Source organism: Carcharodon carcharias, chromosome 8, assembly GCF_017639515.1.
Source record: "Carcharodon carcharias isolate sCarCar2 chromosome 8, sCarCar2.pri, whole genome shotgun sequence".
Classification (NCBI taxonomy): Eukaryota; Metazoa; Chordata; class Chondrichthyes; order Lamniformes; family Lamnidae; genus Carcharodon; species Carcharodon carcharias.
The window spans coordinates 28812053-28839785 of NC_054474.1; the positions used below are offsets into that span (position 1 = coordinate 28812053).

Here is a 27733-nt window from a genome sequence, read left to right on the forward strand (position 1 = left end):
TTAATTCTTTAAATTATTTACATCCTTTACACACTGAAAATTCCATCCATCTCCAAGGACAGATGTCATTCCAACCTGGAGAATAATCACCACCGTTATAAAGATTTTTGTATGCATTTTCTGTATTTCTTTTAATCACTTAGAAGATAGTAAGCAAAGTCACATTTGTCACATCTTATGGGTCCATTGTATTCTGGAACATTATGATAGTGAGCAGAGACACTCCCTTCTAGGAGTAATTGTCTCTTATGGTTAGAATGACAAATTTTGGAGCAATTTCACTTGTGCTGGAACAGGACTAAATAACAATACTGGAAATTAACAGTCAATTGAGTTGAGAAACAGGCATGTGGGCAAATTCAGAGCGCCAACGTTCACAGATGAGGCAGTAACAGACTGAAAATGATCTACAGACTGCTCTTCTAAAGTTGTAGCTATGTTGCTTACCAATTGAGCTATTTATAAGCAGCTAAAGACTAACTTGCTTATTCCTCAGTTATCCAATACAATAATGATCTCAAACATGCTAAACTTTTAGAATCAGAAACTCAAATGGGTAACTTCATTGGATCAGCAGAAATTGGAATGAAGCATTAACTATTAAATATTGTATTTTTTAGGACTCTCTTCAGAACAATTTCACATACATACAATGCATAGTGATGTTAACATTTACTCTTTGACAAGCAAATTTTGGTATCTTATTTCCAGTAACCTTTAAATATACATTGTGTTACACTCCTAATGTATGAATGACAATTTATTTAAATTTTAAACAGGGTGGTGCTCAGATCAGCTTGGCAAACGTGAACAGATGTGGAGAGTGGTCAACACATTGGTACAACCTCCTTAGTCTTCATTATCTGCAGGAACAAAGCATGAAGCACGGTGCACAAAATGAAGATGTTCTTCAGTCAGAAAGTAAACTCTCTACAACAGAGAAGAAGGTATGTCATTAATTTAAATCTATGAAGACAAACCTAGCTGTAACGTTAATGCAGTGAATTTTCAAATAAGTATCAAATTTTGAATCTCATTTTCAATTATTGCACAATTCAGGTGTTTTCCAAAAGGAAGTTTTACCCGTTTCTGGCAGATAATCAATATGAAAGACACAAAATGAGGAGCGATATTTTGACTGGATCTGAACCAATATTTAAACAAGTTCGTTTAACAAACAGTATAAATGGGGCATTTTTTTAAATCCTAATTTGGGCTCTAGCAGAATTGTAGATGCTGTGAAATCCAGTGGAAATCAGTTCCTTGGGATCCTGAGCCTCCTATCTGAAGTAGGCTGGAACTTCATTGAGCTATGGAATAGAAGATAGGGAAGAATGCTTTGCCATATTCCAGTTATTGGCATGCTAGTGACAGAGTCTCCATCAGGAAACCTAGTCAAGCAAGGCCTTGAAAAAGCTGCAGGTGGTGAGAAATTTAGAAAGCCCCACACATTTTAAAGGCAAGTAAATTGGACACTTGAAAGTATTTTGTTTTCCTCTTAGCTGACAATTAGACTCTCTTGTGCTGTCTAGCTGGACTAGTAATCCAGAGACTCAGGGTAATGCTCTGGGGAATCCCGCCACAACAGATTGTGGAATTTGAATCCAATAAAATCTGGAATTAAAAGTCTTATGATGACCATGAAACCATTGTCAGTTGTTGTAAAAACCCATCTGGTTCACCAATGTCCTTGCCTCGTCTGGCCTACATGTGACTCCAGGTCCACAGCAATGTGGTTGACTCTGAAATGGTCTAGCAAGCCACTCAGTTGTATCAAACTGCTACAAAGGAGTGAGACCGGAAACGGAAACGACAACAGCATTCTTAGCAAAGTCCTCCATACTAACATCTGCGGGCTAGTGCCAAAATTGGGAGAGCTGTCTCGCAGACTAGTCAAGCAACAGCCTGACATAGCCATCCTCACGGAATCATATCTTATAGATAATGTCCCAGGTGCCACCATCCCTGGGTATGTCCCTGTCCACTAGAGAGGTGGTGGCACAATGGGAGTTGCCCTGGGAGACCTCAACATCGACTCTGGACCCCAAGTCTCATGGAATCAGGTCAAACATGTGCAAAGAAACCTCCTGCTGATTACCATGTACCACCCTCCCTCAGCTGATGAATCAGTACTCCTCCATGCTGAACATCACTTGGAGGAAGCACTGAAGGTGGAAAGGGTGCAGAATGTACTCTGGGTGGGGGACTTCAATGTCCATCACCAAGAGTGGCTTGGTAGCACTACTACTGACCGAGCTGTCCGAGTCCTAAAGAACATAGCTGCTAGACTATGTCCGCGGCAGGTAGTGAGGGAACCAACAAGAGGAAAAAACATACTTGACCTCATCCACACCAACCTGCCTGTCACAGATGCACCTGTCCATGACAGTATCGGTAGGAGATAAAATCCCACCTTCACATTGAGGATACCCTCCATCATGTTGTGTGGCACTACCACCGTGCTAAATGAGAACAGATCTAGCAACTCAAGACTGGGCATCCTTAAGGTGCTGTGGGCCATCAGCAGCAGCAGAGTTGTACTCGAACACAATCTGTGACCTCATGGCGCGGCATATCCCCCACTCTAACATTACCATCCAGTGAGGGGATCAACCCTGGTTCAATGAAGATTGCAGGAGAGCACCCCAGGAGCACCTCCAGGTATATGTAAAAAATGAGGTGTCAACCTGGTGAAGCTATAACGCAGGACTACTTGGCGTGCCAAACAACATAAGCAGCAAGTGATACTCAGAGCTAAGTGATCCCACAACCAATGGATCAGTTCAGTTCAGATGAATGGTGGTGGACAATTAAACAGCTCACTGGAGGAGGAGGCTGCACAAATGTCCCCATCCTCAATGATGGAGGAGCCCAGCACATCAGTGCAAAAGATAAGGCTGAAGGCAGAAGTGCCAAGTGGATGATCCATCTCTGCCTCCTCAGACAGATGCCAGTCTTCAGCCAATTTGATTCACTCCACATAATATCAAGAAATGGCTGAAGGCACTGGATACTGCAAAGGCTATGGGCCCAAACAATATTCCATTAATAGTACCAAAGATGTGCTCCAGAACTTGCTGTGCCTCTAGCCAAGTTGTTCCAGTACAGCTACAACACTGGTATCTACCAGGCAATGTGGAAAATTGCCCAGGTATATCCCGTCCACAAAAAGCAGGACAAATCCAACCAGGTAGCAGATAAATGGGAACACCACCACCTGCAAGTTCCCCTCCAAGCCACTGACCATCCTGACTTGGAAATATATCGCCGTTCCTTCACTATCGCTGGGTCAAAATCCTGGAACTCCCTAACAGCACTGTGGGTGTACCTACACCACATGGACTGCAGCGGTCCAAGAAGGCAGCTCACCACCACCTTCTCAAGGGCAACTAGGGATGGGCAATGAATCCTGTGAGTGAATTAAAAAAAGTATTTCAAACTGATGTGCACAGAGGAAAATGGGACCATGGGAAGGTGTCATGTAAGCTAGGTTGCCTGAGAGGCACTCATAACTTTCCCATCCACATCCAAAAATCTGAAGTGAGGCACAGCACTTTGACATATTATTGCTAAAGGCACCTTTACCAATGATGGCTGCACCACCAATTGATGCTGTCACCATGAGATGTGAATGCCTGTCTAATCCTTATGCTGGAAGATTCTTCAGAAGGATTCTAATCACAATATTGCCATGTTTCACTTGGTAGTGCATGAAAAATGGCATGCTGGGATGCCGAGGGATCCACATGGGTATGACAGTGAAAATCTTCCTTCCTGGGTCTAGATCAATGTTTGTTCTGCTATGTGCAAGAAAACCAACAGCTAACATGCAGCCTACAGCTTGCGCATGTGTAAGACAATAAATCAGCTTTAGCCTGATACTTCGCTGCAACATTTTGCAGGCATGCTACTGCACTTATGAGATTGTACTGTGGAGTAGCACAGAAGAATACTCTTCTTGCTAGCATCTGATACAAGAGCCTCAACTTTAGCAACCATCAAAGAAGAGACAAAGTGCTGGACTGCACTGTAACTGCAGACTGATGCATGCACCCACAGGATCCTTTCCTTTCACTCTGAGTTGCTGCTACTTAATCCAATGCCTCTTCATCAATCATAAAGGATGCTGATCAGTTGAAATGCTAATTAATGCTCTGAGCTTGCTAAATTGTGGTTTCTGCTCTGTGTGATATGCCCTTAAATTATCTCCAGTTGTTTAAATTTGTCCTGCTTTGACATTCTCTCTTCTACTAATGGGACAGGATTTCAGATACCAGGTTGGGACCCTTGCTTTGCAAAGACTTTTGGATCCTGACCCCACTCCGAAGGCAAAACCTGTATCTGATGCAATTACAGGATGCAAATGTTTTAATTGGACAAGAGTTGCATTTGCTGCCCAATTAGCCTTGGTGGAAGCAGGAGGGAGGCAGGATTAGATTGGGAGCAAGCCTGATTTAAAGGATTTTTGAAAGCTGTTGCTGTGGCTTTCAGTGTCAAGATTATGGAAACTGAGGCACAGCAGAGGGCCGCAGCAGGCAGGGAGGCACCTGCACCAGGGGTCCCTGCCCCTGGTTTTCGGATGAGTCCCTTCAGGTCAAACTAGAGGCCAATAACAGCCCACAGGAGCATTCAGTTCCCTACCAGCATTGCACCATGACCTTTTTTCCATGTTTTGTTCAGTACTGTATTCTCCCTCTCCAGTGTTCCTCTGCAATTTGCTGCTGCCGCCAAATTTGCATTCTTTCTGCTGCTGGTGCTGTGAGGGCCATCTCACATTCTAAGATGCTGGTGATTGCCATTCACCTCTTCCCGATGCCAATGAACACTCCCTGCATGGACACTGCCTCCTCCCTCATGGCATGTTGCTGATGGCATGACGATCCCAATTGAAGATCCGCCTCCAATGTGAGATGCCAATGAGCTCGGTAAAGCCCTTAAGCGGCTAATTTGAATCGTTGAGCAGGCTCCTTCTTCTGCCTCACGTCATCCTGAGTGAAAATCTGAGTGTATTGTTCTTGCGGAAACCAGCATGCTGACCAGGCGGATGAGTTTCCACAGCTGCCTGCCTCAATCTGTCCCGAGTCGTTTCTGAAAATCCAGCCCATGGTGACCCACTTGCATGGTTGCCCGATCTTTTTTATTATTTGTTCATGGGATGTGATGTTGCTGGTTAGGCCAGCATTTATTGTCCATCCCTAACTCCCCTTGAGAAGGCGGTGTTGTGCTGTCGTCTTGAACTGTTGCAGTCCGTGTATTGTAGGTACACCCACAATGCTGTTAGGAAGGGAGTTCCAGGATTTTGACCTAGCAACAGTGAAGGAACGGTGATATAGTTCCAAGTCAGGATTGTGTGTGGCTTGGAGGGGAACTTGCAGGTAGTGATGTTCCCATGCATCTGCTGCCCTTATCCTTCTAGTTGTCAGAGGTCACAGGTTTGAAGGTACTGTTTAAGGAGCCTGGTGAGTTGTTGCAGTGCATCTTATAGATGGTATGCACTGCTGCCACTGTGTGTTGGTGGAGGGAGTGAATGTTTAAGGTGGTAGGTGGGGTGCCAGTCAAGTGGCTGCTTTTTCCTGGGTGGTGTTGACTTCTTGAGTGTTGTTGGAGCTGCACTTATCCAGGCTAGTGGAGAGTATTCCGTCACATACCTGACTTGTGCCTTGTAGATGGTGGAGAGCCTGTGGGGAGTCAGGAGGTCAGTGACTCCCCGCAGAACTCGCAGCCTCTGACCTGTTCTTGTAGCAGTATTAAATTGCTAGTCAAGTTCAGTTTCTGGTCAATGGTAACCCCCCAGGATGTTGATACTGGGGTTAATGCCATTAAATGTTATGGAGAGATGGTTACATTCCCTCTTGTTGGAGATGGCCATTGCCTGGCACTTGTGCGGCATGAATGTTACTTGCCCCTTATCAGCCCAAGCCTGAATGTTGTCCAAGACTTGCTGCATTTGGACATGGACTGCTTCAGTATTTGAGGAGTCGCAAATGGTGCTGAACATTGTGCGATCATCAGTGAACATCACTCCTTCTGACCTTATGACAGAAGGAAGGTCATTGAAGAAGCAGCTGAAGATGGTTGGACCTAGGACATGACCCTGAGGAACTCCTGCAGCGATGTCCTGGGGCTGAGATGAATGACCTCCAACAATAACAACCATCTTTCTTTGTGCTAGGTGTGATTTCAACCAGTGGAGTATTTTCCCTCTGGTCCCCATTGACTTAATTTTACTAGGGCTCCTTGATGTCACACTTGGTCAAATGTGGCCTTGATGTCAAGAGCAATCACTCTCACCTTACCACTTGAGTACAGCTTTTTTGTCCAAGTTTAAACCAAGGCTGTAATGAGGTCAGCAGCTGAGTGGACCTAGCAGAGCCCAAATTGAACGTCAGTGAGCAGGTTATCGCTGAATAGGTGCTGCTTCATAGCACTGTCGGCAACACTTTCCATCACTTTGCTGATCTGCTTGTAGGCTTCGATATGTTCTGCTTAGAACTTGTCTTGAAGCATGAGAATTCAGTTTATGAATGATTCTCCTGCTCTTTCTGCAGCATCATTATAATTTGTATCCCCCCATTTATCCTATGATGAACATATAAGCTAATAGCATATTGATCACTGAGACAAATCAGAGGTAAAGAATAATAAATATGAATATTGTTACAATCCCAGCTGGACAAATCAGATCCCAGAGTGAAACCTGGCTTGATAGATCTTAAATTTTTCTTTAGAAACCGTGGAGGAAAGTTACTGAACAAATTCACAGGAGCCTGTTGATGAACTTTTAACACAAAGAATAAACATCTCTTAAACAAAAAAAAAAACTTATGTTACACCAGGCAAAAAGGTTGGAAAGATATCAATAGAAGCACAAGAAAATGATTCAAACTCACACTATTCCTTTTACACCAGCAATATCTTTGCAGACACATATTCAGTACAGATAAACAATTTACAATAACTATCTTATGCTCAAACATTCAGGGTGAGTATGAGGTACATGTGAAATAACAGGAAAACTGTGGTCAGACACACCACACTCCAAAGTAAATGACAAATGTGACCAAAGCAGATTCTATGGATTTCTCAACAACGCACCCAGATATTTCTCTCATTGTGAGCCAATGGAAAGGTTTCAAACAAAGGTTTCCAATCTCCACATTTGCTTTGGAATTCTCTTAAGTTGCTCCCACTTGGACGGCTTCAACAATGGCCCACCTCACATGGTTTCAATCTCTCCTTCTGAGATCCCTTTCCCCTGGATCTCCGAGTACACTCAGGCTTCACCCTCCAAGCACAGTTTCAGATCTTAGGCCGTGCCAAACAGAACATCACTGCTTCAAAAGGCCCAGAGTAAGGAGTCACCAACCTTCGGCAGGGTCTTTGGATCTTCAGAGCTTCTCTCAAGCCTGCTTTGCTTCAAGTCTGCTCCTCGCAGCTGTCTTTTTAACTCGAAGTCAATTTCTTTGCTCCTTTCTTTTAACTCTACTTTTCGGACTTCTTTCTGACCCCTGTCTTTGTCCCTGCCTGGGACTTTCTTCTGGGACCTCTCCCTGGCCCTCTCCCCATGCCCTACTCCCTCGGACACCACCTTGGGAATGTTGCTTCGATTCAAGTCATCTGACCTGCTTTTCACGCCATTTATTCTTCCTTTCTTCTGCGTGGGCATGGAGGGTTGTTTCCCAGCCTGGAGATGATAAAATAAACAAACTGCGCATATGCGGCCATTTACCAGCTGGCGCATGCACAAAAAGGTCCAAGCCTTGCTGGGGACTAGAGTTCTCAGCCTCCGACTTTAAATCAAGGTAAGTATTTGCGTTTCATCACAATACATTATTTTTCTTTATTATGGACAACAAATTTTAAAATGATAGAGTTGCATAAAACATTCAGTAAAAGATTTTGTGCTCATGGCAAAGACATAAATTCTGTTCTGCAAATCTGATGGATCTACTGCTGATGTTTTTGGTAGGATTGATGTATGTTCACAGACCTGGGACTTGTAACTTTTGCAGTGTTGAAAAGAAGATTAGTCTGACTATCCACAATACTACTGGAAGAAACTATTCTCATATAATTTTAAACTTGTGACTTTTTTTGTAGGATTCTGTGTCTGCACTCCTAGAGCAAACAGTTGCAGAACTGCAGGCAGTAGAGCGGAGACTAGAAGAAAACAGAAATGTGTTGACTCTAGGAGAAGAAAGGTAAAGTATTGTCACATTCTGCAACAAGTGTAGATGTTTACTGGCTTGTTTATTTTAAATACAGAACTTTTACATTTTTTAAACAATTTTTTTCTTGACAGCTTCCCCTCCCTGTTCTTAAGGCTCATGGTACCTGTTGAGGCATGATTCCAGAGGCACCAATTGCTTGCCAAGGCCTCTTGCAAATGATCATTATTCATTCAGTCTGAGTAGACTATTTGATTATCTTAGGATTGGCATGCACAATTTTCAAGAATGAAATCCTGCTTCATTTTTGTTTCTCTCACTTTTTCTTGACACTGCCACCCCCCTCAGCTGATGAATCGGTACTCCATGTTGAACAGTTGGAGGGTGGCATGGGCGCAGAATGTACACTGGGTGGGGGATTTTAATGTCAATCACCAAGCATTGCTCAGTTGCACCAGTACAGACAGCTGGCTGAGTCCTAAAGGACGTAGCTGCTAGACTGTGTCTGCAGCAGGTGGTGTGGGAACCAACAAGAGAGAAAAACATACTTGACCTCATCCTCACTATCCATGACAGTAAGGAGTGACCACCTTGTGGAGACAAAGTCTTACCTTCACATTGAGGATACCCGCCGTCGTGTTGTGTGGCACTACCACCATGCTAAATGGGATAGATTCTGAACAGATCTAGCAACTGAAGACTGGGCAACCATGAGGTGCTGTGGGCTATCAGCAGCAGTATTGTAATCAACCACAATCTCATGGTCTGGCATATACCCCACTCTACTATTACCACCAAGCCAGGGGAATCAACCCTGGTTCAACGAAGAGTTTAGGAATGCATGCCAGGACCTGTACCAGGTATACCTAAAAATGAGGTGCTAACCTGGTGAGGTTATAACACTTAGTTGCACACAAAACCTGTGTGCAAACCAGCATAAGGAACAAGTGATAGAGTTAAATGATTCCACAACCAACGGATCAGATCTAAACTCTGCAGTCTTGCCACATCCTGTCATAAATGGTGGTGGACAATTAGCCAACTCACTGGAAGAGGAGATGCTCCACAAATATTCCCATCCTCAATGATGGAGGAGCCCAGCACATCAGTGCAAAAGATAAGGCTGAAGCAATTGCAATGATCTTCAGCCTGAAATGCCAAGTGGATGATCCATCTCCACCTCCTCTGGAGATCCCCAGCATCACAGATGCCAGTCTTCAGCCAATGCAATTTACTCCACTTAATATCAAGAAACGGCTGAAGGCACTGAATACTGTAGCGGCTATGGGCCCTGACAATACTCAAGCAGTAATACTGAAGACTTATGCTCCAGAACTTGCTGCACCTCTAGGTAAGCTGTTCTGGTACATCTACCCGGCAATGTGGAAAATTGCCCAGGTATGTCCTGTACACAAAAAGTAGAACAAATCCAACCCGGCCAATTATTGTCTTTCAGTCTACTCTCGATCATCAGTAAAGTGATGGAAGGGAACATCAATAGTGCTATCATGCAGCACTTGCTTAGCAATAACCTACTTACTGATGCTCAGTTTGGTTCTGTCATGATCACTCAGCTTCTGACCCCATTACAGCTTTGGTTCAAACATGGACAAATGGGCAGAACTCCAGTGACGAGGTGAGGGTGACTGCCCTTGAAATTAAGGCAGCATTTGACCGAGTGTGGCATCAAGGAGCCCGAGCAAAACTGGAGTCAATGGGAATTGGGGGAAAGCTCTCTGCCGGTTGGAGTCATAGCCAGCACAAAGGAAGATGGCTGTGATTGTTGGAGGTCAATCATCTCAGTTCCAGTACATCACTGCAGGAGTTCCTCAGGGTACTGTCCTAGGCCTAATCATCTTCAGCTGCTTCATCAATGACCTTCCTTCCATCATAAGGTCAGAAGTGGGAATGTTTGCTGATGATTGAACAATGTTCAGCACCATTTGCGACTCCTCAAATACTGAAGCCGTCTTTTTCCAAATGCAGCAAGACCTGGACTATATCCAGATTGGGCTGACAAGTGGCAAGTAACATTCATGCCACACAAGTGCCAGGCAATGACCGTCTCCAACAAGAGAGAATCTAACCTTCGCCCCTTGACATTCAATGGCATTACCATTGCTGAATTCCCCACTATCAACAACCTGGGGTTTACAATTGATCAGAAACTGAACTGGACTAGCGATATAAATGTTGTGGCTACAGAAGCAGGTCAGAGGCTTGGAATCCTGTGGCGAGAAACTCACCTCTTGACTCCCCAAAGCCTGTCCACCATCCACAAGGCACAAGTCAGGAGCGTGATGGAATACTCTCCACTTGCCAGGATGAGTGCAGCTCCAACAATCAAGAAGCTTGACACCATCCGGGACTAAGCAGCCCACTTGACTGGCACCCCTTCCAGTAACATTCACTGCCTCCACCACCGACGCACAGTGGCAGCAGTGTGTACCTTCTACAAGATGCACTGCAAAAACTCACCAAGGCTCCTTAGGCAGCACCTTCCAAACCCATGACTGCTACCATCTAGAAGGACAAGGGCAGCAGATACATGGAAGTGCCACCACTTGGAAGTTCCCCTCCAAGCCAGTCACCATCCTGACTTGGAAATATATCGTTGTTCCTTTACACTGGGTCAAAATCCTGGAATTCCTTCCCTAACATACGAACAAGGAGCAGACGTAGGCAATTCAGCCCTTTGAATCTGCTCCAACATTCAGTAAAATCATGGGTGACCTGATAGTAACCTCAAATCCGCATCCCACCTACCCCTGATAACCTAGCACCCCTTGCTTACCAAGAACCTATCCACCTCTGCCTTAAAAATATTCAAAGTCTCTGCTTCCACCGCCTTTACAGGAAGAGAGTTCCAAAGATTCATGACCCTCAGAAAAATTTTTTGCCTTATCTCTGTTTTAAATGGGTGACACCTTATTTTTGAACAGTGACCCCCTAGCTCTAGATTGTCCCACAAGAGGAAACATTCTCACCACATCCACCTTATCAAGACCCCTCAGGATCTAACCGCACTGTGGGTGTTTCTACACTACAGGGACAGCAGCGGTTCAAGGAGGTGGCTCACCACCATCTTGTCCAGGGCAATTATGAATGGGCAATAAATGCTGGCCTAGCCAACGACACCCACATCCTACAAATGAATTAAAACAAAAATTCTGATATGAGCTATAAGCTAGATTCCTAATGTCAGAGATCTAAGTTAAGAGAAAATCGTCTAGGAGCTTAGGCTGGGATTTTCTGGTCTCACCTGTGGTGGAAGAAATCATCGTGGGCGGGACAGCAAATTTGATGGACCAGCCAAAGATGTGTTGTCTTCTGGTGGGAATGCCGTGGAACCAGAAAATCTGAGCCTAAGACTTTTGTGCCTTGATAGGAGCACTGGACATGAAGGTATACAAAATAATGGTAAAATAAGGTGCATCTCAAATTACATAACAATAGTAGGTCAAGGGGGTATGTGTTTAAACTAGTTAAAGGAAGACTTAGAACTGATAAAAAAATTCTTCACCCTGTAGGGCTGACTCGACGGTCAGGTATTTTGGGTGTTCAGCAGTGCTCATATGGATATGTGACTCACTCCATAGTGCTTGATTTTCCAGCCAGTTAATTAAATGGAATTCCTATGCTTGGAATCAGTCCAAATAGTTATTAAGTGGCTGAGATGTCAAACTGTGGTTCAGTCTGCCCTATCAGGTGGACATAAAAGATAGCACAGCACTATTTTGCAGATGAGCAGGGGTGTTCTCCAAGGTTTCCTAGGCAATATTTATCCCTCCAACAACATCAATAAAACAGATTATCTCATCAGGGTCAAGGAGAGAAATCATGGGCCCCGGTGCGTCTCCTGTTTCCAGGCCACTTATTCTCCTCTTGCTTTTAACACCCCTCTTGATCATGCATGTAATTTTTTCCCTTTCAAGATTTGCCAATCAATCCACCAAGCAATCACACAGGTTCTAGTTAAATTATATCTTCCATTGTTGCCATCTGTTTACAAACATTGTCTGGTACATACGCAGCATTAATGTTAAGACTAGTAATGATATAATGCAGTGTTAATTTGTGTACTGATGATGATGCTGATCCTAATTTGACTATAAAACAAACCAGAGGGTACAAATTTTATTTTAGCAGCATTGTGCATTATTGTTAATTTGAGAGGAAAATAGCTCAGTCATTTATAACTGTGCAGACGATAACAATGATTTTGGTGACTGCCTCATTAACGTAATCTGCACATTGCACCATATGGATATGGTGACAGTAAATTCATATTGGGGGGAAGATTCAATACTTGCAATCCAGATTGCAAGAAAGCTTTGTTTCAGTGTCAGCCTGACTGGTCTGAGGTTCTCACTTCTCAGTCTGCACAATGACAAGAACTCTGTTTAGGACTACGAACTCAGGACCCCAAGCCCCCAAGCCCTGGTGTTCTGCACATTGTGCATCCCCTCACCTAATTGTCGCATTGTTGTGTGCAAATTGGCTACACTGCATTACTAACATAAAAACAGAAAATGCTGGAAATAACATATACAGCTGGTCTGTATATAAAAGGAAGGTCGACTCCATGCTGCACCTCACACTGTTTCATTGTTGCAGAAGTTTTAGTTAGGAGGAAGGAGGACTTGGGACGTTCCCATTCAATTTGCTGCTGACTGAGCTCCTTTCCTCCTCGGATACACTGACACATCAATCGCTCAAGATAACTCAGTATCATTATAAGCGAAGTTCTAGTTCCCTAGGAGTGGCTTGTGCAGTGGGCATGGACACAGCCGGGTCCAACTTGGCACGAAGCTGAGTGACAGCTCCTGCGGGGCCGCTCGGCCTCATTGCTGGCAGAGATTCCTCCTGTTTGTTTCTTAAATTGTGGTAGTGTGCAGCTCAATGTTTTTTATAAAATAAACCCGACAGTTGCTGAGAGTGAGACTTCGGGTAGCTTCAAGGTTGAACTTTTTTTTTAAAAGAAAATTGTAACCATGAAGCCACCCGAAGGTTGGAAACAGCAGTGACACTGAGTTTCGATGTCTGCTTTTCCGGTCTGAAGTTCTCACTGCTCAGTCTGCACAACGACAAGAACTCTGTTTACGACAGCGAGCCCAGGACCCCTAGCCCCTAGGCCCTGGTGTTCTGCACATTGTGTACCCCCTCACCTAATTGTCACATTGTTGTGTGCAAATTGGCTACACTGCATTATTACACTTCAAACGTAAAAACAGAAAATGCTGGAAATAGCTAGCAAGTCAGGCTTTCCTCCTTTAATGGAATGCCCTTGCGCAAAATCGAGGAAGTAAAAAAAAACCTGAAGACATTTAATGCTGCAATGGGAAAACTACAGGATTTTGTAATGGATGAAGATGGTTCAAATATTCATTCTCATCTATAAATAACATGTCTGAATGGTTCAGCTACTCATGCAAACTTCTGTTATTTGCTAAAAGGCCTGTTTTATCCTAATGCAAGCAAAGATTCTGAATACACCTACTACTGCCCTTCCATTTTGTTTTCAGTTTTGTTTTATAATAGAAAGAATATACCCATTTATCCTCTTCAGAAAATGGAATTTGAGAATGCATACTTTTTGCTTTGCTTGCAGAAAAACCATGATGCTTTAAATACAGACACAAAGAGGCATGTTTTTAACTTGCTGCCTGGGTGTAAAATATTTGTGTTACGAAATCAATGGAAATTAAAATCAGGCAGTTTCTACAAAGAATAACCAATCCCCAGTGCCAGTTTTATCTCTGGGCATTAAGTTGAAATTCTGCCCCAAATAGCTTCTACATGGAGCTATAAAATATAGCTCTGTCTGAGTTCAAATTTGATGTAACAAAATCTCTTCTAATCTGCATTTTTTGATGTAATATTTTTCCATTGATAGTTTTTGTATTAAGCAATTTCTGATACTCTTAAGTGCAACATAAAATGCCATACAAGGTGCTACAGAAAATCTAGGGTAAAGACTTCATGCACCCCTTCCCTTTTGTCTCATTTTCTGGATGGAACTGTTGTCAGCAGTAATGAAAATGTTATAATCTGGAAGGCCAATGCAATTGATTACAGGGGTCAGAGCACATGTGTGTAGTGTACACAAGTCCAGTTGTTCCAGAGGTGCATTCCAATTCCACTAAAGCAGAAAATGTCGGCCTCAATGTGGCAATTTCCAAGTGAGAAGTTCATTAGTTGCTGGAATTTTGGTTTTCTAAGTAGCAGGCTAGTTCAGACTTACTAAGCCTCATCTTGCACCTGGCTTATAAAGGTGTAATTTTGCTAGCCTCAGCCATGTCATAAAGAGAGAATGGAAAATCAACCCATGAGGTCTGTTTTCATCTGATTTAATGGCTTCCCCTAATGATTTTACCAAAAAAACAATTCAGGATAATTTTGAAATGTTCACCAATCACTATCTAGCCTTTCTGACTGGAATGTGGATATGATGAGTTAACTTAGCGTTCTTCTAAATGGCAATATAAGGCTGCTCATCATTTCAGTGTATTTACATTCCCCACAAATTAGTTTTCCAATTTTATCTAATATCTTCTGCAGCTGACAATCACAGCACTGGTTGCATACAAAAGGGAAAGAAAGAAGTGGGCACATACCTCAACCAGGAAACAGTTTGTTTTTCCTTGTGGTTGGGAATAAGAAAGAAAGATCCAAAGGCAGAAGAGTTTCTTACCAAAAGAATAAACAATACATATTTTTAAATAAAAAAAGATATTTAGTCCAGCTTCTTTGCTTACAGGCCAAATGTGCCAGAGGAGGAAGGCGACTACAATGAAAACGAAGTAACTAAGGAGGAGGAGGAAGAACAAGAAGAATACAATGAAGGAATACTGTGGGAAAATGAAGACAGTACTGAGAATGCCAGTGAGCAGACTGATGAGCAGTCAGTACTCACAGCAGTAGGTGCAGTGAAGGTGAATATTTGTGGGAAATAATAGACCTATTTGGCTAACCCTCCATGAATCATTCAGGATTACAATTGCTGCCATATAGAGAGAGCCCTAGGCACAGGTTGCCTGGTTATAGAGGCATAGCAAATAGTGGTGATACCTATTAAAATTTGTGAATTATTATTGGTCACAGAATTTAGGTTAATGGAATTAGTGAATATTTGGGGCTATTGGATGCATTTGTGCTGGAAGAAGGAACTAAAAGCAGAAAGAGAAAAAATGTAAGACAAATTCAGTTTAGGTGAGACTTTTGCAATTTAAGTTCAATATTACAGTAATGATGCTGCTACTAATATTTGAATAGTCTTCTTTATACATTAATATTTAATGCAGGGTTCAGTCCACAAACAAAGAAAAAATCCAGACTGCTTACATCCCTGTAGCTAACTATTACTGTTCTCTTTTAATTGTAATATTTGCAATTTAGTTTAAATTGTAGTGTTGTATATGTGAAACATCTTTAGTACTTCTGCTTGAACTGTGAAGCACTTAAGCACAATAAGTGTAATTTTGTTCTTTCAAACCAGGATGTTGTGTCAGGAGAGGGCATTTCATCTGTTGAGCCCCAGGGCTGGCTTTTGGTGATTAGAGATCTATTGTTAGGAATACAAGCAAGTCCATGTGATGGATTAAGAGCACCAGACAAATGAGCGTACTTTCCCCAGTCACTAATGTGAGCCATATGAATGCCTTGATCAAAATATACCCAAAGCAACACATTGGCGTTATGTTCAAATGCTTTAAGTGTGACTTCTTTTCCCGATGAAAATAATAATGAAGGTTAGCAACAACATTGCACATTACCACTGTTCCACAAATTGGTTGGATTATGAACCTATTATCTCCACAGGTTGATAAAGAGACTAACACAGAGGACACTCTGGCAACTACTTCTGCTGTGCGTCCAAAGGATAGAAGAACCCATACTGCTCAACAGAGCCCATTTGTGAGAGGCAGTGCTATTATTCGTTCAAAAACTTTCTCTCCAGGCGCGCAGAATCCTTATGTGTGCAGGGTAAGAAAGGATCTATTGGATTTTGTTCTTAACACCTTTATATCATTTAAATACAATCTACAGCTTACTGATTGGTGTTTTTCAGCTTCATTTCCCACTGAGCTAATTCCTTCCCTCGTCCTTGTCTTTGTTCTCACCTGCCATTCCTCTCCACCACTTTTCCACCTTCCCGCCCATTCTCCATTATCCCCATCCCCTCGGCTCTCCATGGTAAACATGGTCAGCACATTCAACTCCTTTTATTTTGAAAAGCAGCAATAACATGATGCTTCTGTGTTTAATAAAATATAGGTGTCATTATTGACAACCATATGACCATCTAGCTAGCAGGGTCCTTTTCATCCACTGCAGCCTACATTTGACCCTTCACAGCTGTGCATTGTGACTTATTTTATGCTCCCTTCTCAAACGTACTAATGGCATTATTTAGCTAATGTATAACTATATTCATGCTTGCAAATAGAGATAAGGGGATGTAGGTTGCATGGAGTGGTATTTTGTTCTGAATCCTGCTTTTAAAGCTGATAGAATGTTATTGTTTATTGCAAGGGAGATTGAATAAAAAAGTCGAGAGGTTATGTTTCAGTTATATAGATCATTGGTGAGACCACATCTGGAGTACTATTTACAGTATTGGTTTCCTAATTTAAGGAAGGATGTAAATGCATTGGAAGCAGTTCAGAGAACTTTTACTAGACTAATAGCTGGAATGGGTGGTTTGTCTTATGAGGAAAGGTTGGACAGGTTAGCTTTGTATCTGCTGGAGCTTAGATGAGTAAGAGGCAACTTGATTGAAACATAAGAACCTGAGGGGTCTTGTTGACAGGATGGATGTGGAGAGGATGTTTCCTCTTGGGAGAACCTAGAACTAGGGGTCACTCTTTAAAAATAAGGGGTCACCCATTTAAAACAGAGATGAGGAGAGTTCTTTTCTCAGAAGGTCGTGAGTCTTTGGGACTCTTCCTCAATAGGCAGTGGAAGCAGAGTCTTTGAATATTATTAAGGCAGATTCTTGCTAAGCAAATAGGTGAAAGGTTATAGGGCATAGGTGGGAATGTGGAGTTGAGGTTATAATCAGATCAGCCATGATCTTATTAAATGGCAGAGCAGGCTCGAGGTCCGAGTGGCCGACTTCTGCTCCTAATTCATATGTTTACATGTTTATATGTTTTCCAGGTCAATAATAGCAGAAAAATAGCCAATTTTAGAATGTTGGCTACAAGAATACCTTCAAACAGAACTTGTCTCACCAAATACTCTGTGTGACGTTTGTGTCCTTGTGTGCATCCCTTCCTTGTTCATCTTCCAAGGCGGAAGATGATCATGTTCATCATCTGGGGTGTTCAGTAGCGTTCCATTAGTTATGTAGGTGACTGCTAAGGCCGATCTGCGCCTGGAAGCCTCTGCTACAAATGGAACAGAGTAATACACAACTGAATTTTGGACAAGTTTCTAGCTCAAGATTTCCTCACCTTGTGTTTTCTCTCTGCCTCTGATATGCAATTGCTTTTGAAGAAGGTTGCACTATTTTTTATTTGTTTGTGCCAGGTGCAGTGATCCTGGGAGACCAGGACTCGAAGCCACTATAAAAACTATAAAAGTATGTATACCAGTATATCTGTGATCTGAAGAGGTTAAGAGGCACTAGCTCTGATCTTAGGATAGGTAGGCTCATGGCTTCATCCTTATTTCCTACTTATGGCCCTAAATGTAAATTTGTCCAAGCTGGCCATCTTCAGTGAATTTAAAATCTTATGATTCTTACATCGTCCTCCAGTTAGGATCTGCTCGCTTGTATTATGTGCCATTCTGTTGTGTAAATAGGTAAGTCTTTTTTAGATATTGTCAGTTGAAAGGAACATATGTGCAGTGATAGACTTGTGAACAGCCTGGGTGTTGGTAACTGAGGGTGAATGATGGAACTAAGTTTTGTTATTATAATTTAGTGTGTGAATCCCTGGACAGATGTCCATTTGGCAAGGTTTTCAATTGAGTTACAGCTTGAAGATGTATCCTGCTAAACTAGTTGCATGCAAGAGATGCTATGAAACTGCAGTAAACGTAAAATAAGTTAACAGCAAGGGGCAAAGTTTGCCTTGCAGAGGCACAACACGGTGGTTTGATTGGGGCCAGACATTTTGTTTGACAGTGATGCAAAACACCAACAGCTTAAACTAGTATTAGATCAGCATACATACATTGTTAATAAGGCATGTTTGCTGTAGGTAATGTAAAAACAGTTGACAACATGCTAAGTGATGGTAAACACAATAGCAAATTACATCAAACGATTGTAAAAGTTTTGAAAGTAAGGCCGGAATTTCCTCTTCTGTTGGCGGGAGTGGGGTGAGCTTGGGGGTGGCGGGGGCACAAATGTGTCGGGGCTGGGATTGGGAGGGGTTGGGGGCCTAGGTGTCAGGGGAATGAGGTTGGGGGGGGGGGGGCGCGAAGGTGTCGGGGGGTGAGTTTGGTGGGGGGAGACGAAGGTGTAGGGTGGGGGGGGTAGGAGGGAGTTTGGAGGGGGCCAGGTGTCTGGGCGGAGGAAGGAGTTCGGTGATGGGTGGGTAGGTATCCAGGGGGACGAGGGAGTTTGGTGGGGGAAGATGTCCAGAGGGGTGTGAGGGAATAAGGGTGGAGGAGGGAGTAAGGTTGGAGGAAGGAGTAAGTTGAGGGGTTCGAATGTCCAGGTGAACATGCAAGGGAAGGGTCTGTAGATTCAATGACTACCTCTTGGGGAGCGAGCTCAGGGTGGGCGTGGTAGGATGAAACGGAGCTGGTAGGGTGGGAGGGTGAGTTGGTACCGGTAGAAGGGGCGGCAAGAGTGGATGGTGAGGACACAGACCCTGGGGGTGGGAAGGAGGAGTTCAGGGAAGTCAGTGTGGATGGGGAGTGGGATTTTCAGGAAAGTAGGGAACGTGCACATTCACCTGAACATCCTGAGATGCCATGAGTTTGGGCTGTAGAGGGATGGTGGGGAGGTAGCAGGTGATGAGGGGGGTAGACTATGATGGGGTAAAGGACATGGATGACTGGGGAAAGGGAAAGGAAGAGGGCGCTAATCAAAAACTTAACGAATACCATGCTGTGCAAATCGAAAGTGAGCGGAGCGTCGTGTCTGACGGGCGTACGTGCTGCATGGGAGAGCAATCAATGGGTGGGCAGAGATGCAGATTAGCTCAGATGGACAACTGTAGTAGAACCCCAGCAGGCAGCTTTGAAAATGCCTGGGACAGTGAGATGGGTTTGATGGATGAAGGCTCCACATGCGTGGGAGAGTGCTTGCACGAGGCTCTGAAAGGCCCTGCCCCCCACACACATTTTCCTCCAGAATCACTCGTCCTGCTGCATGCATCTGAACTGATGGTGGGGGTGTATGCAGAGGGTGGGCTCACGAAGTCTGTAAATGACGCTGAAAGACAACATTACACGTTCAGTGAAAGTGAATATACTTCCAGATTATAAAGTGACAAAATATGTTCATCCCAGCAACCATTTGTGATCAGAATATCTTCACTTTTTTAGGCCTACTACTTTTTCTAGGTGCTGCCCTGACATCCGCAGCAGGAGTGTAGACAGTCTATGCAATGGTTGGCCTTGTTGCCTTTGATGACTTCGGCATGTGTCCCTTGGAGAGCCAAGACCTTGAGGGCTCTGGCTTGCTATGGCTGTCCTCCTGTGGGCTAGATGGTGAGAGGACAAGGTTGAGGGAATCACAGGCAAAGGGGACTCGGAGGGAATGGACAGTCTCTCAGATTCCTGAGTGGATGACCCAGGGGTGTCCAGCTGCCGCTCCTCCTTCCTTTGGGTGCCCAAGGGCCCCGGCCTTACTCCTTGAGGGGAAGGAGCACCTGGAGGGATGTTGAAGTGCCCCATTTCCCTTTCACGTTGCCACTGTAGGAACTCGCCCATGGCTACCACGATGGCGTGCAGGTCTGCATGCATCTCCGTGTTCTGCTGGACCAGGATCTCCATGGAGTCCGCCGTCACTCCCATGGCGACCTCCATGCGCACACATGTGGACACCACTTCATCAGAGAGCAGGTGGACACACTCCTCTGACTCATGTGCCACTCCGTTAAGGGCTTCCAACAGCTCCGCATGATGCTCCTGCAGCTTCTGCTGACACTCCACGATAAGTCAGAAGGCTGAATCCTGAGGTTCATCACCTAACTTGGACCTCACAGATGCCTCTTTCCCAGCAGTCCTCCAAGTACCAGGGAGCTTGACTGAACCTGCCTCCTCTTGCTGCGGACACTTGTCTATGTGGTGACCACCAGATTGTGAACCCGAGCCCGATCTAGGTTCCACCGAGGTGTGTGTGTCTGCGCTGGTGGAACATCTAAGCACTGTGACGGGTCTTCCAAGCTGCTTATTTCCAGCTCTTCAATTGAGGAAGTGCCCTCTTGGCTGGAGGTTAAGACCTGGATGGAGCTGAGTGACTGGCTGGCTGAGGGCATTGGTTACTTGGCAGAGCTCCCTGTGAATCAAAGTAGTCCTAACTAGGGCATGGTAACAAAGTTACGAACAGGAGAGAGAGCACTTTCAGTTGCATTGAGAGGGGGATGATCTGGCGCAGGATCCTCACATGGGTGTTCGCCACCAACTTCACTGTTGTCACAGGCATGGTCCACATCCTCACCAGTCAGCACACTGGCAGGCTCCTCAAAGTGAGTGAGGGGTGTAATGTGGGCCACTCCACTCTCTCTCTCCCCCCCCACCCCCAATCTGGGACCTCTCCTTCCTTTTGTGAGCCAGCTTGTCTTGCATGAAAACATTTGGGGAGTGTGTGAGCAGGCGCATGCCACTGCTTGGAATGTTTTTGTGGAGCTATGGATGTGATAAGGACGTGAGCTCCAGAGGAAATGAGCCTGATGGAGATGTGAGAGTTAGTGCTGTTGTTCCTTGAGGAAATGAGCCTGATGGAGATGTGAAGGTGTATGTGAAAGTTGGTGGTGTTGTTCCTTGAGATGTGAGATCCCTATAGATGTGTGATGGGTTTGTATGAGTTAGGTGTAATGAGGTTATTGACTTACCCTGGCGGAACGGATACGAGCATTCATCCTCTTCCTGCAATGGTTGGCAGACCTCCTCTGTGTTCTGTTGGCACCATCCACTGTTGCCACTGCCTCCCAGGCTCGATTGGTGACTCTGGTGGACCTCCTGTGGCCAGAGCTGGGTGGAGGAGTTCACGAAGGTCTTCCAATGTGTCCAGCAGGCGCCCCAGAGAGGCATCACTAAATTTGAGGGCTGCCGTCACCTTTGCTTTTGGGGCCATCACCTGGAGCAGTTCTATTCTTGTCAACATGAAGAGGGCTGCACTCTGGGGTGCTTTAAATATGGCACCGGGAGCGAAGAAGCGCTGACGTCAAGGCGTGGCAGGAAAATCCGACCCCGCCCGTCAGTATTCTGATGTGTTTCCCATAATGCATATTAAAGGGGCAGGACGTGCTGGGAAGGGGATGTTATAGTGCGAAAATCCGCCATTGCAGCTGGTGGGTAAAATGTCGTTTTTCATGCCCGCTACCCCACTTAGTGCAAATCTGGGACGATTCTGTCCTAAGATTGAAACAGAGTTTCAGAAACACTGTGATAGGAAAGAAGGTTTGTTGAAGATTTGAATATGCTTTTAATGGCACCATAAAATGATTATGATTTTATAATTGAAGCCCTCAAAGTAGTATTTTGAACAGCACTCCAACTCCACGATGTTAGATTGATTGACTCAAAATATTGTTTGCGCATTTTCATTCATGGTAGGAAATGGGGTTGCTTTATCTCTAGATTAGGATTTACCATAGTCAGAATTCCTTTATTGTAACCTTTGTTTTGCTTTCTGATTAAATGTAAGCATCTGGAACCAATTTGCTACCGTTGAAGACTGGATCTGGTACCTGGACAGATTTTACATATTTGAGTTATAAGCACCTGCACAACCTTCCACACAAACAAACTTGCAAACACAGACTGGGCCTCAACCCTCATGTATGCTCTCCACAATTACTGCATATTCTTCCTCTTCTCTAATTGATGTTCACATCTTAAATCTGAAAAGTTATCACAGCCTCAGCATCTTGTGATTGGACACAACATTTGTCAAATCAATGTATTGCAATATTGGATTGGGTAATTGGACTGTCGATGTAAAAGCAATCAGTGTGCCCCCCCACCCCCACCACCCCCTGCTGTATTAGCAGGATGACATTTTTTTGAACAGGAGTGTAATATTTGTAATTGTCCAGGCCTCTGGCACCAACCCTGTATCAAAGCAGGATTGGAAGTCTGTGGACTAGTACTACATAGCCTTCTGGACTCCAAATTGAGTTCAACAAGTTTAGATCATAACCACTGCACCTGGTTTGTTTTAGTTTTTCTTTGTTAGTTTGTTTTTTGTCTCTTCTTTCTCTTTTTTATTTGCTTTCAGATGACAACTATTCAGGATCCTGCCATTCATATCTCTTCTAGAGGCATTTTTTGTTTCTTTACTTGTCCCAAAACCACTCCCTTTGGCAGTGCACCATGAAATCTTTTCTCTTTTGTCTTGCCCTCCATTCTATCACAGACCTTCCCTTTTGTTCTTTTTCCTACCCACCCTCCCCCCCCAGCCTTTATACATGCTCAAAACCTATTACATTTCTAACTTTTTCCAGTTCTGATGAAAGGTCACTGACCTGAAACATTAACTCTCTCCACTGATGCTGCTAGACCTGTTGTGTATTTCCAGCATTTTCTGTTTTAATTTTAATATTATTGGTTTCTATTTATGGAAATATGTATTGCTTACCAAAATTTTCTTTATATTTGTCAGTATTGCTATTTTAATATTTGAAAATCAAAAATAATTCTCCAGTTCCTAGAATAATATAGGTCACACCATGGGCCCTTTACTGGCTCGGGATTCTGTCCATTCATACTGGTGGCACCGCATCTGTTGAGAGGCACAACTTGATGGCATTGATCCTGAGCCTGTTTACACAGTACTTTGGTACTTCTTACTGTGGCTGGGTTTACTAAATTGTGTCATCGCTTTTTGTACTATCATGGTTTTTGCAAGCACTACCACTCATGATGCACTCTCATTGTATTGGAAGATGCCATAAAATGCCGATTGCTCTTAAGAGTTAGAGGCAGGAGGCTCATGCAGTGTTGTGCAGTAGCATGTTGACAATTTCAATTCTTGAAGCCTGAAAACTTAGTTCCTTGTCTCTGTGCCCTTCCAAAAGCAATAATCTTTAAATAAGTTTGCTAATAGATATCTTTTGGGATCAAGATTGCCCTTTTTCTTAAACTGTTTGCCCCCAATCAGCACATTGCAAAGTATTAGCAAATCAATCTAAATTTTAAAAATTTCAATGTATACGTTTACGCAACAGTGATTAGAGAAGTGAGAGGAGAGTTTAGGAAGGAGGTTCCAGAGAATGGTCCATCATTGTTCTCTCTAAAGAAAAGACAGCTATATGTTTTCTATATTTAATATGCTGAGCACGAAGGAAAGATGCTAAAAGGTTTGGTCCTGTGGAATTCTAGATGTAGATCAAGTATGAACTTCTTTGGAGTTTACTGTGCTCTGACAGCCCTATTGTGCAGAAATAGAGCAGGTGAAAATTTCTTTGCTGAACGTTGTTAATAATCATATAACAATGATTTCCTTTTTCAGTTAAATCGAAGTGATAGTGACAGCTCAACGTTATCCAAGAGATCCCCCTTTGTTCGGAATGCCATGGAACGGCGCAGTTTGCGAATGAAGATGGTAAGGAATAAAATAAGAGTATTTCCTTTGTGAAAGAAAAGCATCACCAATTTTATATTGTTGTGTCTAAATACATTTTTTTAAAAATTGAAACAGATTAGCTTTAAAATACATGCAGTATAATTAAAGAACTTAATTTTTCATTTCAACAACATGTATTTATGCAATAAAAACAGAAAATACTGGGAATACTCAGGTCTGGCAGCATGTGTAGAGAGAAATAGAATTAATGGGCTGAATTTTACGGGCCACCTGTGTGCAGGAAAGTAGGTGGGTGGATCCATAAATTAGAGCATCATGTCTTTGGCAGTACCCGCCGATTGCCTGCCCTCCCCGCCGTGATTAAATGGGAAATTAGTGCTCATTTAAGGGCCTCCTCTTGCCACTTATTTAGTGGGCGATGAGAGAGGCTTGTGCTCAACATGTAGCCTGACAAGTTTGACCTTATGGGCTGCTGACCTGTGAAAGGGGGATGGGACCTCCTTCCATAGAACCATTGAAAAGTTACAGCACAGAAGGAGGCTATTCGGCCCATCTTGTCCATGCCAGTCCAAGGACACCCAGGTGCCCTTTCTAATCCCACTTTCCTGCACCCGACCCATAGCCTTGCAGCTTACAGCACTTAAGGTGCAAATCCAGGTACTTTTTAAAAATGTTTAGAGTTTCTGTCTCTACCACCAACTTGGGCAGCGAATTCCAGACATTCACTTCCCTCTGCGTAAAAAAGTTCTTCCTCATGTCCCCCCTACACCTTCTGCCACTTATCTTGAATCTATGTGCCCGGTTCTAGAATTCTCCACCAAGGAAAACAATTTTATCCTGTTCACTCTATTCCCCTCATGATTTTGAACACCTCAATCAAGTCACCTCTCAGGCTTCATTGTTCTAAGGGAAATAACCCCAACCTATCCAATCTCTCCTTGTAGCTACACTTTTCTAACCCTGGCAACATTCATATAAACCTCCTCTGCACTCTCTCCAGAGCTATTACATCCTTCCTGGGCACCTGTGCCAATTGGAGGCCACTCCTCTACAGTTTGTTTCCCAGCATCCCCCCCTTGCCCTATCCAATATGCCCTCCCACCGCCCTTGCTAGGGCCTGCCAATCCTGTTCCCTTAAGACCCTGGACTTACCCACGTTACAGGTTATCTATGATTTCTCTTCCTCGCCAGGCTTCTTTCAACACAGGCAGTGTCTACTGCGTTTAGTGCAGAGCTGCTGGCCTCCGACTGCCCAGCAGCTCTATGAGTTGAAACTTTCTCCTGGAGATGGACGGAAGTCACGCTTCACACTCATTAAATTAAAGTCGGGCGAGCCAGCCAAGCTGAGATGGACTTGTCCCCAACGTTTATGCTGGCCCCTAAAATTCAGCATGTTAATTCTATTTCTGTCTACACATGCTGCCAGACCTGAGTATTCCCAGTATTTTCTGTTTTTATTGCATAAATACATGTTGCTGAAACTAAAAATTAAGTTATTTAATTCTACTGCATTTATTTTAAAGCTAAACTGTTTTGATTTTTAAAAAATGTATTTAAACACAACAATATAAAATTGGCAAAGCTTTTCTGAGGCCGGCCTTCAGCATATAATTTAGCTCAACATTTCAGATAAATGACCTTTCATCAGAACTCAGTGCATCTTGTATATTGTACACACTGCTGCCACCATGCGCCAGTGGTGAAGCAAATGAATAGTTTAGCTGGAGGGCCTGGTGCTGATCAAGCAGGCTGCTTTGTCATGGATTATGCTGAACTTTTTGAGTGTTATTGGAGCTGCACTCATCCAGGCAGTAATTGAATATTCCATCACACTCGTGAAATATGCCTTATAGTTGGTGGATAGGCTTTGGTAAATCAGGAGGAGAGTTGTATGCTCCATAATTCCCAGCCTCTGACCTGTTTGTGTAGCCACAGTACTTATATGGCTGGTTCATTAAGTTTCTGCTCAATGATGACTCTCTGGATGTTGATTGTGGCAGATTCAGTGATGGCAATGCCACCTAATCCTGGAGAAATGGTTAAGTTCTGTGTTGTTGGAGATGGTTATTGCTCTGGCACTTGTGTGGCCCAAATATTATTGCAACCTATCAGCCTAAGCCTGAATATTGTCCAGGTCTTGTTGCATTTGGACGCTGACTTCTTCAGTAGTATCTGAGGAGTCATGGCTGGTACTGATCTCTGCAATCATCAAAGAACATCCCCACTTCTGACCTTATGATGGAGGGGAAGTCATTGATGAAGCAGCTGAAGATAGCTGAGCCTAGCACACTACCCTGAGGAATTACTGATGTCCTAAGGCTGAGATGTTTGGCCTGCATCAACCGCAATCATCTTCTTTTATGCTTTCACAATTTTGGCAGAAATTCCCCCACAATAGTAAGGTAGGCTTTGCAGAGTCACCTGGGCAGGGTGTACCTGTCATTTACGATACCTAGGTCGATGCTGGGTGGTCTGTCCAATTTTATTCTTTTTTTAACTTTTCTGTCAATTTGGAGTCAATCACATTGCTATGGCTCTGGAGTCACGTGTAGGTCAAAGCGGGTAAGGATGGCAGAATTCCTTCCTTAAAGGGTATTAGTGAACCAGATTTCTGGACACTCTGATAGTTTCATGGTTACCGTTACTGAGACTAGTTTTTAAATCCAATATTATTAACTAATTGACTTTAAATTCCACCAGCTGCTGTGGTGGGATTTGAACTCACGTCCCCAGAGTATTAGCCGGGGTCTCTGAATGACTAGTCCGGTAACATTTCCGTGACACAATCATCCTCTGCACTGCCTGCAATTGTGGTAGGTGCAGGTTTGGTAACAATTTTCAAAAGGGACTTGAATAAAAACTTGAAATGGAAACATTTTCAGGATTATGATGAAAAGGCAGGGGAGTGGGACCAACAAAAGCTGGTATAGGCCCAATGGACCAAATGGTCACTTTCTATCCTGTATCATTCTATGATCTCTATTTTGTTCACTGAAAGAGTTATGTAGGAATAGGTCTTATTACACCCACCCGAGGCTTGGGATCACCATGGACCCAGGCATAGGTGAATCAAGCTGGGAGAGGGGTTGTGGGATTGGGATGCGAGGGAGTAGAGAAGGTGGTTGGCAGTAAAGGCAGATGGGTGGCTCTCAACGGACCTGCCCCCTTGCTGATGCCAGGTCCGTCAATCAGGCACTAAGTGGACACCTCTCTCATGAACTCTCTCCTACATCCCCATTCCCTTTCCGATCCCCCTTTTTTCCAATAATTTCTATATATTTTTCTTTTCCCACTTATTTCCATTATTTTTAAATCTATTTCCATCCATTGTTTTCTCTGGCTTTTAGCCTATTTCGATCGCTTCCCCACACCCCACCCCCCACTAGGGCTATCTGTACCTTGCTCGTCCTGCTTTCTACCCTTAATGTCACCTATTAGCACATTTCTTAGCCAATATCACCACCGTCAACACCTCTTTGTCCTTTTGTCTATGACATCTTTTGGCAATCTTCACTGGCCCTCTATCCAGCTCTACCTCTCTCACCACCGCCGCCCCCCCCCATAACCCCGAAACCAGCTTATATTTCACCTCTCTTCTATTTTTCCTTAGTTCTGTTGAAGAGTCTTACGGACTCGAAACGTTAACTGTATTCCTCTCCGCAGATGCTGTCAGACCTGCTGAGTTTTTCCAGGTATTTTTATTTTTATTTTTGTTTTGGATTTCCAGCATCCACGATTTTGGTTTGGGTTGTGTGGGTGCGGATGGGCACGGACCCGATCGGCACCCCCAATCGGGTCCATGCCACCATTTTACATGGGCGGGCCAATTAAGGCGCATGCATGTGAAAGA

At 43.8% G+C, this 27733-nt stretch overlaps 1 protein-coding gene across 2 annotated transcripts in view; it reads left to right on the top strand.

Moving 5' to 3' along the window:
* LOC121281242 (protein KIBRA-like) overlaps positions 1 to 27733 on the top strand; it is a 173261-nt gene that overhangs the window by 114682 nt on the left and 30846 nt on the right. For both annotated transcript variants that reach the window (XM_041194065.1, XM_041194066.1), the window contains 5 exons: positions 780 to 947; positions 8101 to 8201; positions 14929 to 15103; positions 15990 to 16154; positions 23809 to 23901. In XM_041194065.1, the coding sequence (XP_041049999.1) occupies positions 780 to 947; positions 8101 to 8201; positions 14929 to 15103; positions 15990 to 16154; positions 23809 to 23901 (702 nt within the window). The remainder of the gene's footprint in view (positions 1 to 779; positions 948 to 8100; positions 8202 to 14928; positions 15104 to 15989; positions 16155 to 23808; positions 23902 to 27733) is intronic.